The sequence below is a fragment of the Nelumbo lutea genome, chromosome 7 (genome assembly GCF_056320005.1).
Source record: "Nelumbo lutea isolate HS-2025 chromosome 7, American lotus-T2T, whole genome shotgun sequence".
NCBI classification, from domain to species: domain Eukaryota; kingdom Viridiplantae; phylum Streptophyta; class Magnoliopsida; order Proteales; family Nelumbonaceae; genus Nelumbo; species Nelumbo lutea.
In genome coordinates this window covers 24,151,749-24,167,718 of record NC_142690.1, presented here as the reverse complement: position 1 = coordinate 24,167,718, position 15,970 = coordinate 24,151,749, and the positions used below count along the sequence as shown (strand labels likewise).

The window sequence follows — 15,970 nt, the reverse complement described above, 5'->3', positions numbered from 1 at the left end:
GGCCCTTTGCACAATGGGGCATCGACCTCCTAGGGCCATTCCCACCAACAACAGGCGGAAGAAAATTCTTAGTTGTTGCGGTAGATTATTTTACGAAGTGGATAGAAGCCGAACCTCTGGCAACTGTCACGGCTCGAAACATACAGAACTTCTTTTGGAAGAACATAGTATGTCGGTTCGGGTTACCTTGGGTTCTAATCTCCGACAATGGCAAACAGTTCGAGGATATCAAGTTCCAAGAGTGGTGGTGCTAGAACATGGGGATTCGACAAAATTTCACGTCAGTCGCGCACCCGCAGGCAAACGGTCAGATGGAAGTAATGAACAGAGCCATCCTGCGCGGACTGAAAGCACGTCTAGATCGAGCTAAGGGATTGTGGGCCGAAGAGCTACCAAGTGTCTTATGGGCTCACTGAACGACCGAAAAAGCAGCCATGGGAGAAACCCCCTTCAACCTCACCTACGGCACTGAAGTAGTGATCCCGGCGGAAATCGAAATACCAACATTGCGATTAGAAACATACGACGATCGGACGAACGGAGACGAGTTACGCACCAACCTCGACCTACTGGACGAGGTAAGGGACCTCGCGCACATCCGAACAGCGGCATACCAGCAGCAGGTAGCTCGCTACTACAATAGCAAAGTAAAGCAACGAAGCTTCCGAGTCGGCGACTTGGTCCTTCGTAAGATCATGGTGCCCGAACCCGGCGTGGGCAAGCTTGGACCTAATTGGGAAGGGCCCTATAAAGTAAAAAGAGCGCTCGGGGGGCATACGAACTCGAAACTTTGGAAGGCAAACGAGTACCTCGAGCGTGGAACATCGTGAACTTAAGGCGATACTACCTATAAACCACCAAGCGAAGTGGACGAAATCAGGTCCTATGTGCCACAAGGCAAGCCGAGGAACTTTGGCGTAGACAGCACATTATCAGCTCGACAAAAAATCAGTTCGCGGCATAAAAGACCATGGAAATTTAAAAACCCAGCAAAGAAACAGCTCGGGGAAGATGAGTAAGGGGAAAAAGACACTCCATTGCAAAAATAGTACATTGGCAAAAAAAAAAATTTACATGCCCGGAGCCACTTCTTCGCCATCGGAAGGAACTTCAACAACACCCGAAGGCCCTGCCTCTTCTTCAGAGTCCGGCTCGCCATCGGCAGCATTGGCCATCTCCTGAGTTATACACGAAGTGGTTATGGCACTTACATCGAGGTCGGGGTATGTATTCCGGATCATCCACCGGCTCAACTTGAACCCCCTCCTGTAAGAGTCCACCATCAGATCGTCAAAACGCGGGGAGGCAATGTAGTCTTCAACTGCCTTCTTCTTGGCGTCTTCAATGCCTTGGGAAAAAATCAGTGTTCTCTCCCTAATGTCCTCCTGAAGATACTCGACTCGATGCTGCAAATCCAACTTCAAGTCCGCCATATGCTTGACAACTACCCCCATGACCTTGGCGTCATGCTGAGACCTCGCCTGTCTGGCCATCGCGACGCGAGCAGCCTCTTCAGCAGCACAAGCAGCCGCCTCAACAGCCCGGGTATTTTCCTCTGCAGCACGGAAGGCTTCTTCAGCAGTATGAGCGGCAGCCTCAGTAGATCGCGCCTGTCGCGAGCTCCTCTCCACTTGGGCCGCCAAGGCATGAATCGAAGAATTCACCTACCAAAAGAAACTAGTGAGCAAAATGACAGCAGAAGCAACAGAATAAAAAAGGAAGACAAAATCTAACTTACCACCATGGCATGTGTTACAGCGCGGCAAGCGACCTGATTCAAGGGAAGATCGGTCCACACCGCGACCTCCTTGGGGAAAGTAGCGTCCCTACTCTTCTGAAGAGCGTAGTTCGGCGTCAACACGCTCCTAAACTCCCCTTGAGCTCCCGAGCCTGAGAGCCCAACCCGCGTATGAGCAGACCCGGAGTGAGCAGGAGCACTTGAGTATGCGGGAGCGCCCGTATGAGTGGTTTTAGCGTAAGGCGCCCTGGTAGTTTCGTGCACCGATGGAGTCACTTCGGGCTCCCTGGGCAGGTCCTCTGGCGTATGGTCTGGGGCTTGGGGCTCCTCATCCAGGGGCAGCTCGTTACGAGTTTGCTTGGTTACCCATTTCCTCCTCTTCATACCTTGGAACAAACGCCCCCCACGAGTTCTCTTCGCATCCATCACACCTACAGAAACGAGTTCGACAAAAAAAAAAAAAAAAAAAAAGAACAAAGAAAGCAAGAAACCGCATAGCCAGAAACCTACCCGAACTCAGGCCGGCTGCAATAAGCTTGGCCTCCGTTAAGTAGTGGTGGCACTTTAAGCCTTGCCGTGCCCATTGCCGGAAACCCTTCACCGTCTCTTCATCAAGAGTTACGCCCAAATCGGGAGCGGCCTCACCCCACCCGGTCTGAAAGGGCCATCCTTGTGCACTTCGCACGCCAAAGTAGTCCCGCTTCCAAGCTGGGACCTTATTAGGAAGATCATGCAGAAGCTTGAAACCCTGGCGAGGAGAAATGTAATACGCCCGTCTCCCCCCTGGAAGAGAACCAGCCTGTCTCTTGAGCATCAAGATAGAGGAGAATATCTCTAAGTCTAAGGGAAAGTTCTGCTCACAAAAAAGGGAAATTGTCCCCACCAGGTTCCGAATAGAGTTCGGATGAAGCTGGCCAATGGTGACACCGAAGTGGTTTATGACTTCGACGAGAAGGGGATGGAAAGGAAGTCGCAACCCTGCAGCAAGCTGCTCTCGAAAAATCACGATCTCGTCGGGACCGTGTTCCCAAGGAAAGCTACCCGAAGGAATAAAATATGTGTACCCCCCAGGAAGATTGTAAGATAGAAGTATGGATTGAAGCCCCTCAGGCGTCATGGTCGTAGGGCCAAACCGGTCTAGCATCCGACCTCGGCGGGAGGTAGACGCCAAACTGCCCGAAGCGACTCGACCTACTGGTTCGTAGTCCTCAAACTCCACCTCAGGATCACTGAGGCAGTCTGGAGACACGGCTCGGTTGGTGGAACCTACATCAGCCCTACTCGAAGAATCGTCTGAGCTATCAAAGCTAGACATTGGGTAAAAGACGAATTCAAGAAAGTACTCACCGGAAAGTTTGAAGAAAAACAAAAGAACCGTGAACTGTATAACCAGCCTTGACGCGAGCTGGAAAAGTCTTGGACGCGAGCTGAAGGGTTGGACGCGAACTCAGTAGACAAACCGTAGAAGTGACAACAATCGGGGTCCCCCACTATTTATATCTACAGTAACCAAGAATCGACCGTGCAGACCGAAGACGATCCGATGGCCCATGTTCTTACCGACCGCACAACCCTTAAGGTCGAGACGTGACTGGCGCACGTCTTTCCAAAAAAAGTGAAACGTCAGCGCATCGTTTTGAAACCGACGTCGCTTCGACACGCGTCTTTTCGAAACTGACACGTCGCACGTCTCCCTGACAGTCGACCGCGCACATACAGCAGTGGTGTGCCTTTTTGAAATGACCCGCTATCACGTCCCAGCGGCGCGATTTGGTTTGAAATTTAAAACGCGCGGTCACAACCACCAGCGTTCTTGAGTAAGCACGTTTCCAGCCTTCTCGGAAACCGAAAGAACCCTAGCAAAAGCGTCTCGTACAGTGAAGGTTTGAAGGACGGGACAAATCCACCAGCTACCTCACAAAAACTCCCCGCACCATGGCAAGGCCCTCGGCGCAAGGAGTGGGGGGCAATTGATGAAGGAAGATTTGGCCCGACCTCTCTATTATGTGACACGTGGCAGAAACGACAGCTCGGCAAAAGGGGCTAAGCCTTGGCGGGAACAAGTTCGCCGAACTGATCCACCTTGTAACAGCTCGGGATACACTTTGCCGAACTGACCCACCTTGTAACAGCTCGGGATAGACTTCGCCGAACTGCCACCTTGTAACATCTCGGGATAGACTTCGCCGAACTGCCACCTTGTAACATCTCAGGATAGACTTCGCCGAACTGCCACCTTGTAACATCTCGGGATAGACTTTGCCGAACTGACCCACCTTGTAACAAGCTCAGGATAGACTTCGCCCAACTGCCACCTTGTAACAGCTCGGGATAGATTTCGCCGAACTGACCTGCCCTATAGATACCTCCGAGCTCAAGACCGCCTCGCTTAGCACTTCGCATCATCTTCTGGGCACTAAAGCCAAACAAGTCATACCATGCCTGACACTAGGGAAGTCCGTGCCCGAGGGCGCCACGCCTGACTGACTTGGGATTTGATGTTTGGCAGCAGCACTCTAAACGGCCACCTGCCACCGCCACTGACGCCGCCATCTCCAGTTAGACGGTTAGGCAGTGACGGTTCTGTCTCAGCAGAAAGGACGACGACCAAATTGACAAGCACAAGGGTAATCATACCCGATCTGACAAGGGCCTCGGGACGAGTACACGAAGTGACTATAAGAACCCCCTGCCCCCCGACAACGGAGGTATGCAAACTTTGCACTATCTGGTATTACCTTGCTTTTGAAGGATTCTAACTTGAGCTTCGGAGCCTCTACACTGGGTTCCCCCCAGAGCTTTCCCATCTCCTCCGTTTCAGGTTCCCTGCTACCCCGTTCGGAAGCAAGGCAGCGGACAGCTAAGACCATCCGGATCGCGTTCCATCATGAACTATCTTAATTTAGGTTCTCAAATTGAACTACCTAAATTTGAGAAGGACCCAACCCAACCCGGAAAAAACTGGGTTGAGTCATGATCAAGTCGTTGACCCGATTGTTAGGTCTAATTGAGACTATTTATGCATTGTTAGAAGTTTCCACTCTTTAATTTTTAGTAGTTAGTCTTTACTCTTTGAATTGTTAAATGTTAAAGTTTTTTCATTTTATATTTGAAAATTTAAGGTTAATTCCTTTAATTTTGGCAATTTTTATATATTTATTCTTCAATTTTTAAATTTTAATTATTTTTTGGATGATCCAAATTGACCCATGAGTCAACCCTAACCCGAACATTTAGGGTGAGGGTCTACCATTTGGCAACCCAACCCAAAATCAACCCAAAGTTTCTTGACCCAACCTGAACCTGACCCGCCCAACCCAATTGCCAGGTTTAGATTAAAGGGTAAATTAAATAAAAGTATAAAGATAGTTGATTATAACAAGAAAGGGTTTGTAATAATAGTTGCGATGTACAATCAACCAAGTTATCTATAATAATAAAATAAAATAAAAAATGAAAAGTAGAAAAGTTTTTTTTAGAAAAAGTAGAGAGTGGTGGCAATTTCTATTGGAAATTGTTGGTTTCAACTTGTTACAGTAATTTATTATGATTTGAGCTTTTAAGAGAGAAAGTAACACTAAACATTTATGGATGTGACCAGAATTTTTGTTTTTTGTTTTTTGTTAAAAGATAGATTCATTCATTGAAAGAAACAAGATCCAAATACAAGACATTGGGACCAGCCATTGCCTCCGACTCAAAGACATTAAGAGGGTTGTGACTTGTGAACCCAACAACCTTTAGGACAGTTGGTGCTAGAGAAAGAGTGGGCTATTACATTCAAATCCCTTTTAATAAAACACCATTTTACTGAGACAAAAGATGAAGCTAATTGTAGAATGTCATCAAACATAAACCAAATATCTGAATGGATCGAACTTGAGTTTGATTTGAGTGCCTGAATCAAAAGTAGACTGGCACTATGAACTGCAATCGAAGTGAGACCAATTTTCTTGCCATGAGGATGGCAAAGGGTTATGAAAATAATGCTTTATTTTTAGGACTCTATAAACATATTTAACAGAAAATAAACATTTCTTATCCAAAGTCCAACAAATTCTACCCTGACCCTGACCCTGATCCGAGGGCAGATAGATTTTTTTAATTTCACGGATTTTCTAATTTGAGTCAACCCATTGAGCAGATCATCATTCCAAGTCTGATTGTCTGGAGACCTTAAAACCCCTAAAGGTAGGGATCCAAGTGTTTGTCCAAATGTCAAGGAGGGGACCATCACCTACCTTCTACAAACAGCTTTTCAGTAAAACATCTTTCCAATCACAAATGCTCCGCCATCCCAAGAGCACCCATCTGAAGCTTTAGCCTGAAGGAAACTAGTTGATTTAAAATATTTTTCCAAAAGAGAGAAAGGATCGGAGAGGATCTTCCGGGCTTGCTTGGCTAGTAAAGCCAAATTGAAGAGGTGGGGATCTCTAAATCCAAGACCCCCTTCTTCCTTATTTTTGCAGAGAAGGCTCCATTTCAGCCAAGCCATCTTGTGATTCTGATTAGAAAAACCCTACCAAAAAGCTCCTTGGAGTTTTTTAATGGCATTGCACACTTTCCGAGAAACTAGGAAGCAGGACATAAAAAGGAATTGGGACTTGGGAGGACAGATGTTACTGCTTTGATCAAAATCTCTTTGCCCGCAGGTGACAGAAACTGTTCCTTCCACCCTTGCACTCTTGTAGCCATTCTGTCAATGATAGATTCAAAGGACTATGTTTTAGCTCTTTGGAGCTCTGCTAGAAGGCCTAGGTAGATTGCAGGCTTATCTACTCGTTTCATCTTTAGGATTCTAGCAATAAGTTTTTGGAGCTTACAAGGGGTGTTCCTAGTGAAGTAAACTTCAGATTTTTTATACTTCACTTTTTGACCTTTAGCCCTTTTGTAGAGCTCGATCCAAAATATTCAAAATTTCATTGTTAACTGTCATGTAGAAAGAGTAGATTATTCACAGATGGAGCTCTTCTACACACTCTAATAGCCAAAATTTTTTATTTCTCTCTCCTGCACTTAGACTGGCTGAGAAGGCCTCTAAAACAACAAGGAAGAGGAAAGGGGAGAGGGGGTCTCCCAGTCTTAGACCTCTCGTTGGCTTAATAGGTTGACTAAGGGACCCGTTGATCAAAATCCTATACAACACCGTTGATACATTCCATTATCCAACTCGTCCACTTGGATCCAAAACCCATCTTTAGCATTATTTTTCTAGAAAAGGCCATTCTATTACTCTATCATACGCTTTCATCATGTCTAGCTTCAGAGCCATATGGATTTTCTCTTTCTTTTCATAAAGTGCATATTGTCATTAGCTACAAGAATATTATCAGAGATTAATCTACCAGCCATGAAGCACTTTGAAAAGGACTGATTAGTTGGTCCATTACCTACTTTATTCGGTTCACCAACACTTTTGTGTTCAGTTTATAAGTGGTGTTACTGAGGTTGATTAGCAGATAAAGGCAATTTTTTCCTTAATATCAATAAAAAATAATATTTTTATATAATAACTAAAAAAGAGTAGTTTTTTTTGGAAAAATATCAAGAAAGGGCACTGTTGCTCGTCTTCCTCCTCTTCCTCTGTATTCATGCGAATGGACGTAACTTTTTTGGATAAATATCAAGAAAGGGCAACGTTGCTTGTCTTCCTCCTCTTCCTCTGTATTCATGTGAATGGATCATAAGATTCCGGCCAAGTTATAATAAAAAATGCTCTTCACACCCCATAAAGCAAACCGGCAGCCGCATTCGAGTCTTTGTCTTGTTTGGCAATCTTCGGCAAGGTGTAGAAGGGATTCGTTGTTGTGTTGGTGGCACCATGGTAAGATGCACCGAGGAAGGCGAAGACAAATTCGAGTGAGTTGGGTAGTAGAAGCATAATCACTTGACCTGTAAATGAATTTCTTTTGCTTCGTTGCAGTCTCCACTGGAGCAATTGGAGCCATTATAGTTACCATTATAGTTATAGAAATAAGTTTCACAGAGAGAGAGAGAGAGAGAGAGAGAGAGAGAGAGAGAGAGAGAGAGAGAGAGAGAGAGAGAGAGAGAGAGAGAGAGAGAGAGAGAGAGTTCTGGTTTGAGGTTGACTGGAATCCTGAGGTTGTTGATATCACTTTAACTAAAGAAGCAAGAAGACATTCCACTATGCCACCTATGATTTTACCTAACATGGTTTCTCATGAGGACTTCAGTCATAGTTGTTGCCGACAAACTTAACCTACCACGAATATAGAGGCAAAGGAGGAAGACGAGCAACCATGCCCTTTCTTAATATTTTTCCGAAAAAGCTATCCTATTTTAGTTATTATATAAAAATATTATTTTTTTATTGATATAAAGGGCAAAAAGTTGCCCTTATCTGCTAGAAACACTTTATTTTTTCATTTAACTCCCTTGTTTAGAAAAACTCCTTTATGACTTTACCACCGTAGGACCAACACTATTCTTATATTTTTGAAAAAAAATAATTTTGGAAGTCCATCCGGCCTCAGCTTTTGAGGGGGGTCATTTGCTTGAAAGCAATAATAATTTCTTCTTCACAATCCGACCTTTCAAGAGTTACAACTTAAGCATGCATGGGTAGTGCTTCTATCTATGTTGGCAAGCAAATCCTTTGAGTTTCTACAACCCTCACTCGTAGATGGCCCAAGAGATTTCCTTGGAAAAATTTAGTGTTCTTATCTTGCTTGCTATTAGCTCACCCATGAGAAATTTTAGGTGGTGTTCAAAACCATGGTCATCTTGTAGATGGCCCGTTTCGGTCCATACCACAGGATGACCACGACATTCAATTTGGTATGGATGAGATTAGTCTACAATATATCATGGACCGGCCCCGTTCACACCTCAAAATCTCCTCAACACACAAACACACACACACACACACACACACACATATATATATATATATATATATCATGGTTATATTGATCCATGGTGATTTTTTACTTTCTACTTGATATTGTACATTGCCTCCTTACATTTATTGTTGGAAGCTCCTTCTTTAATAAAATAATAATAATCTTTTTCATGTTAATATTAAATTTTCAATGTTTTTATCAATAAAATAATATTTTTATTTTTTTAAATCATTTGATTACCATTTTGTTAAAATAAATATTATTTTGGTTAATATTAATTTACAGATGCCTATTTCAATCTATTTTGTCATATAAAGTATAAAAGTTAAACACTTGTGATCGACTATGTAGATCAATTCATAAATTATATATGAGTTGTTCTCACAAAGTGCTTTTCACACTGATCTCATAGTGTGTCTTGGCTGCACATCAGGTACATCTTTTGTGCTTGTATTTATTATTCATGGGGAGATGTTCCAAATTAATGGTGAGATGTGACTATAAGCTGGGCGTGAGGAGCATTCTCTGAGGAGAAAATCCCAATTCACCCCAAGAACCTCAACCCACTTGAGGTGGGATTTGACCCAAGTTTTTTTTTTTTTTTTTGTGTGTGTGTAAAACGGACCCAAGTGGGGATCAATGATAATGCCACATGGCAATGGGGCATTAATGCATTATTATCAGTAGGGCCCATAGCATTAGGAGTGTTCATAAAAAATTGAAAAACTAAAATATCGAACTGAATCAAGCAAACCAAACCGAAAAATGTGATTAACCAAATCAATTGGTTTGGTTTTTAGTTAATCTAGAAAAAACTGGCAGTTATCCAAATCGGCCAATATACGTAATTAAATGCATAATATATATATATATATTATTTACAATTACTATTTATCATATATTTATTTATAAGATTGTTATAAACATAAAAAGTCAAAAGAAAACCAAAGAATTAAACCGATCAAGCAATGGTATCGGTTCGATTTCAGTTTGAGAATATGAAAAAACCGATAGGACTGATTCAATTTAAAGAAAAACGGATCTATTAACCAAACCGTAAACACCCCTCCATAGCATAAAGCACAGCCATCAAGTTCAAACAATCTACTCTTCTCTAAAAGATGGATTAATTCATTTAATTGAACTTTATGGCTATGTTATTGTCTGTGGAACCCATAATAACACTTCACGTTACCCATAAATTGCATATATATGACTCATAACCACCTAATTTCTCACTTTGATTTATGGTTGGTGCGGGGCATTAATTATTATTGCATGGTTTGCACCAAATTAACATAACCATCAAGTTAGTACACTAGTACGATCAATTTACTCTTCTTAATAGGGGTATTCGTAATATGATCCAAGCACCAAATGGGATTGTACTGAATAGAATTTGACGATTTGATTTTGCCTGGTCTTAATTAAAAATGGTCTCATTTGGTTTGAGAAACTTTAAAATTTTGGTTTATGGCTTCCATTCAATTTTATGAATTTAAAAAATTAGATTATATATTTATATATATATATAACATAATTTCAAAAATTAATTAATTAGGTTAAACATTTTAACCATATTAAATGCCACTTATCATGAATCAGAAAAATTTGAGCATTTGTCAAAATTTGAATGGGACTAACTTAAGAGCTAATGCCCAAACACCACCTATAAAAATACACAAAAAATATAAATTATTGGGATCTTCTTCTCACAAAGTACTCTTTGAACCGATGTCACAACCACATCCCATCGTTTGTTAGGGACATCTCCCCATGAATATTGAAAGTACTAAATATGTTTCGGACGTGCGGCGGCCTAACACATGTTGTGAGGTCGGTATCAGGAGATGTGAGGTGTGTGATCATGTTGGTAGAAGGTTGGACTCAAATCTCATACATATGCTGGGATGTGTAGTTGGGAGGGTGTTGGAACGCATTTTATTGGCGCGGAGGTCAAAGCCCCCTTCCCTTGTAGACTTTTTTGGTCGCAGCTAGCTCTAATTCACAAGCAGCAGGGGAGGGTTTTACAGGACACAGTTGATGATCTGGGTGGTCTGAGAAATTGCTCTCCTAAAATCCCTTCCAATTCTTTTTTCTGTCACAGCTTGAGCTCGGTTGTAGACTCGTTCTTTCAACCTGCTAATACATACCACACCATGGAGGGAAAGGAGATGGTTATGCAGAAGAAGGTTTTAATTAAACTGAAAGACCTACTAAAGTGTATAAAAACATCTATTACAGAAGAAGGAGAGCAGCTGCTCAGAGGTAGTGACGAAGCTCTCAGGAAATTGTCTATCAGACTCCAAAAAATCCAAGCGAATGTTCAGGAAGCTGAGGCGGAGTCTCTCAATTTCATTGTAACCCCATCTGATGGCTCCAAGGGGATGCTTGAATGGTTTTTGGATGCCAGAGCCCTGCTTTATGACATAGAAGACTTCTTGGACAGGCAAAGCCCCAAAGTTCTCGCATTACGGAAGGAAAATGATAGAGATGGAGCTGCTACAGTTAACATCGGAACTCCCAATTCCCAACTTCAACATAGGAGGGGGAGATCTCCAAGAGTTCATAACAAGGTACGCAAGTTCTTCCGAAATCACCTACTTCGCCAAAAAATAAGTTCATTTGAGAAGCGGCTTGAGGATTTAAGAACAAATTCCAATTCTTCTTCTAGTGAATCTACTAGGAGATCTGGTGATATAAGTCGACAGTCATCTGGCGATTCTATTTCGTCTAGTTTTAGTTCTGATGATATAGATCCACAACAATCCGCCGAGGAAGTAGAGATCTTTGGCAGGGAATCCGAAAAGAAAGAAATAATCGAGCTATTGCTAGAGAAAGATGAACAATACCGCGATTCTGTGATTTTGATTTCGATTATTGGTGCCGGGGGTCTTGGGAAAACGGCCCTTGCTAAAATTGTCTGTGACGATGACAAGGTGAAGTCCCACTTTGAGATCATACGTTGGGTACCTATGGGTGATTATGATCTTAGTTCAGATGTAAGTAAGATTGCAGAATCGATAATTGGAAGTTCGGTACATATGGATGACTATGATTCTAGATCAGATGTAAGTACCGATGCAGAATTGATCATTGGAAACACGGTACATATGGTTGATTCTGATTATGATTCTAGATCAGATGGAAGTACAAATGCAGATCCTATTATAGAATTTGCAGACATTTCCACCAATAACCTACCATCATCATCTGACAACACCCTCGATTCTTTGCAACAACTTAAAGAACGTTTGCGAAGGAAGCGTTTTTTGATTGTGTTGGATGATATGTGGACCGATATCTGGTCAAAACTGTGGGATTTCCTACAGAACGGGGCAAGGGGTAGCCGAGTTTTGGTCACCACTCGAAGCGAGGTTGCAGTTGCACGGTCAATGGGCATGAGCATGACCCACCTTCAGTACTATTTACAGCCATTGGGAGATAAAGCCTCTTGGTCACTATTTGAGAGTATAGCTTTCTGGGAAAGAAGAAAATCTGATTGCTCGCCGTTGGAAGATATCGGGAAGAAGATTTTTCAAAAAGGTGGAGGATTTCCTCTATTTGTTAAGGCGTGGGGAAGCATTCTCCTTATGGGGGATACAAGAGAAGAGTGGCAGCATTTCTCTGAGAATGAGATATGGGAGGCTGCTAAGATTGGCCAGTGGCAACTTTATCCGCAGTTGAATGTCTGGAAAAATGTTTTACAATCACTTAAATCGGGTTATGTTAGGTTGCCCAGAGATCTAAAGAGGTGCTTAAAGTACTGCTCGCTATTCCCCAAAGGTTGTTGGATTGAGAAGGATGTCTTAATACAGTTATGGATGGCTGAGGGTGTCACCCAAGGTGCTGAAGATACCAGCATTGATTACTTTGAAAAGTTGGTGTCACAAACTTGTTTCTTTAGGGATGTTGAAAAAGATGAAGATGGGAAAATTTTTAGATGCAAGATCCATGAGCCATTCCATGATTTTGTGCGTGAACTTTCAAGAGATGAATATACATTAATTAAGGATGCAAAAGAAGGATTCAATCATCTTGGGAGGACTCGTCATTTGTCATTGCATTGGGATGTGGATTCAACAAGGAATCGAAGAAATCTTTGTTTTCCCACACTGTCGTGTTTTGGAGGTCTGAAGAAGCGAGATGGTGATGCTAAAACTGTGAATGGTACAAAACCTCTTAGCGCCAGCAATTTGCAAACACTGTTATGTTTTGGAGATCCAGGAAATCAAAATGGGAATACAACAATGATTTTGGGTAACACCAACAGTAATTTGCACACACTGCTATGTTTTGGAAATCCAAAAAATGGTAAGTTGCCAAATCGTCTCTTCTCACGTTTGAATCTGCTTCGAGCATTAGATTTGAGTTCAACTAACATTAAAGAACTGTCACATTCCATTAACAAATTGAAACTCTTGAGATACCTCAATTTGTCTTATACAAGTGTGAAAGGGCTGCCACAATCAATTTGCGACCTTTGGTTTCTTCAGACATTGAAGCTTTCATATGCATTACTTCGTGAATTGCCGAAAGAAACGGGGAAGCTGGTAAACTTGAAGCACCTGGAAATTGAAGGTACTCTTATAAACTATTTGCCTGTTGGGATAGAAAGGTTAACTAGAATCCAAAAGTTGAGTGAGTTCATTGTAAGTGATGGTGAAAGTGGCTGTATGCTTTGTGAACTTCGACCTCTAAGATTCCTCCAGGGAAAGCTAATCATTAGTTACTTGAGTAGACTTAAAAGCATTGAAGACACCCAAAAAGCAGACCTTGCTAACAAGGATCAAATAGATTGGTTGGTGTTGGATGCTAAGAAACACTTCAGCTTGCGGAAACTGGGTCGTAGCACGCATTTGGCTTCTCTTATGCTAGACCATATCCATAACGAGGACACCCAATTGAATTCATCCAATGAAACTGAGAAGATGACAAGGATGCGTGATGTGTTTGAAGGCATCAAACCTCATTCCAATTTGAAAAAGTTAGAAATATGGAACTACATCGGATCTGAATTCCCCTTTTGGATGAAAGATGCATCATCACTCACAAATCTTACCTCTTTGAAGCTCGTCAAGTGCTTGAAGGCGGAGCATTTACCACAACTTGGTAAACTGCAGAGGCTTAAATTCCTTCTCATATGTGAAATGGATGAAGTGAAAAGCATAGGCAATGAATTCTATGATGAGGGTAGCAGCACAGAATGCTTTCCAGAGTTGTTGAGCCTGGTTTTTGAGAGAATGCGTAAATTGGAGAGGTGGGAAGTCACAAGGGAGGTGGGAGATATGCCTAAATTTGAGGAACTCATACTCCGAGACTGTCCTAGCTTGATATCTCTTCCAAGGTTCCACAAAAAACTGAATAAACTAGAGATTTATAATTGCGAGTCACTTTCTCTTAATCCACCTCTACCATCAGTGGAGCACCTTGTTCTGAAATACAATGATTACATGGTGAATGATAAGCAGCGTTCTTTGCCCAACATTCCGGAGCTCAAATCATTGAAAATTACATTATCATCTGACCTCAGGAGCTTCCCGCAGGGCTTGTGCAAGCTCAAAGCACTCAATTCACTTGATATTCACTTTTGTCCCAAGTTAAGATCATTGCCTGAAGAGCTAAATCAGATGACGATTCATCGACTCTGTATCGTTGGCTGTCCACTTCTAAGGAAAATTGATAGGTCGACAGTATCCCATATAGCTGATATTGAAATCGACCATGTAAAGATCCAAAACCACAACTAAATTGGCTCCCCCAAGGTACAGTTTTCTATTCTGATCTGTAATATATTTACCAATTTTCTGTTTAAATTCCACTCTTTTTTGTCATTTGCATTTAAATGAAACAAGAGGCTATACCTTATTCCAATGCAGTGTTTTGAAAGCCGTGGGAGGGGTATGCCTGGAAGGCGCCCCTCCAGACGAGACACCCCTAAAACGCCCTGAGGCGTATGCCAGAGGTGCTGACACCTCATACACTTCAGGTGCAAGAAGCATACGTCTCATTTGCTTTTTTCATGAGGTATGCTAGAGGTATATGACTCATGCACATATCATGTAAAAAGACAGAAAAAGAGAGAAAAAAGCAAAAAGAAAAAGGAAAAAAGGGAAAGGAAAGGAAAGGAAAGGAAAGGAAAGGAAAGGGAAGGGGAAGAAAAAGAAAGAAAAGGAAAGAAGAAAGAAAATGGGCCGGGGGCTTAGCCCCCGGACCTATGCATCTTCATTTATCTTAATATAAAAGATTTTATTAAAAAAAAAAAAAGTTCTCCCTCTTATTTCTTCTTCCTCTTTTGCCTCCTTGTGTTCGGGAGGCTTACGCCTCTTATGTTCTGAACTACGCCTAATGCCTCTAGGTAGTGCCTTAGTGGAACACTTCACCTCACGCCTCCACATTTTAAAACATTGTTCCAATGTTTACTTGTGTTGGATCCATTTTTCTCGCAGATCCTTAATTAATGAATTTCTTTGAGTTTTTACTTTTTCCTGCATGAGAAATGTGAGAAAATTTGATTCCAGGCGTGGATTTATAACTTGAAGGCAAACCAAGCTCCATTTGGGATTATAATGGGACTGATTCATCTGTTGAGCTCATCAATGGCAAAGATCTAAACTTTCGTACTGAGAATTATAAGAACCGTATTGTGCATGGTTTGAGCATTGAAGAACAGGGCAAGGAAAGAAGTGATGATCAAGTCGATCTAGCAAGCATCCGATTCAAAAGTGTGAAAGGCCTAATTCATAGGGAGAAAAACAAATCCAGTCGTAGACTTGATGGAATTGAAGTTCAGTTCAGTTCTTTTCTTTTCTCTTCTTTTTTCCTCCTCCTTAGTCTAGAGTCGTACCGCATATTGTGAGGGATTGATGTTTGTTGTAATTTATATTTCTACCTGCTGATTTCTTCTACAGACGATATAGTTTATTGTTTGCCAAATGCCAATGTACAATATTATTTTATTTATATCTATATTACTATTAGAAATACAAATGGGGTCTCATATTTTGGGACATTTTCTTCATTAAAATACCACAATGGTCAATCTACGATGTCATAAAACTCACCATGATTTTAACCCATTTCTCTTAAACTCACAATAAATCAAATTTTCCATACTCTCCTTCTTCTTCTTCTCCTTTCCCCTCTTTCTCCCTCTTTCCCTCTTGCCTCTTCCCTACTGTGACAGGACACGGAAATGAGCAAATGCTCCCTGCATTCAAATTTTGTTCCCAGGACCTTGAGGAGTCCTAGCAGCTCTAAAATAGGTGAAGTTCTTGTTTCTGAGACAGTGTGTATGATACCAATAACATTCAAAATTGACCTAACAATTAATGATGATAAGTTTTAAGGATACAACCACTCTCTGGGA

General features: G+C 41.9%; 1 protein-coding gene across 2 annotated transcripts; it reads left to right on the top strand.

Moving 5' to 3' along the window:
* The first annotated feature begins 10,580 nt into the window (after positions 1-10,580).
* LOC148845694 (putative disease resistance RPP13-like protein 1) lies at positions 10,581-15,628 on the top strand. Of its 2 annotated transcripts, none has more exons than XM_088953181.1 (2): positions 10,581-14,366; positions 15,123-15,628. In XM_088953181.1, exon 1 carries the CDS (start codon positions 10,761-10,763, stop codon positions 14,349-14,351), a length of 3,591 nt encoding a protein of 1,196 aa, XP_088809307.1. In that variant the 5' UTR covers positions 10,581-10,760; the 3' UTR covers positions 14,352-14,366; positions 15,123-15,628. The 2 variants fall into 2 exon arrangements, with proteins under 2 accessions (XP_088809307.1, XP_088809306.1); XM_088953180.1 differs by having other exon boundaries at positions 10,582-14,366; positions 15,144-15,628.
* Positions 15,629-15,970: the final 342 nt, after the last annotated feature.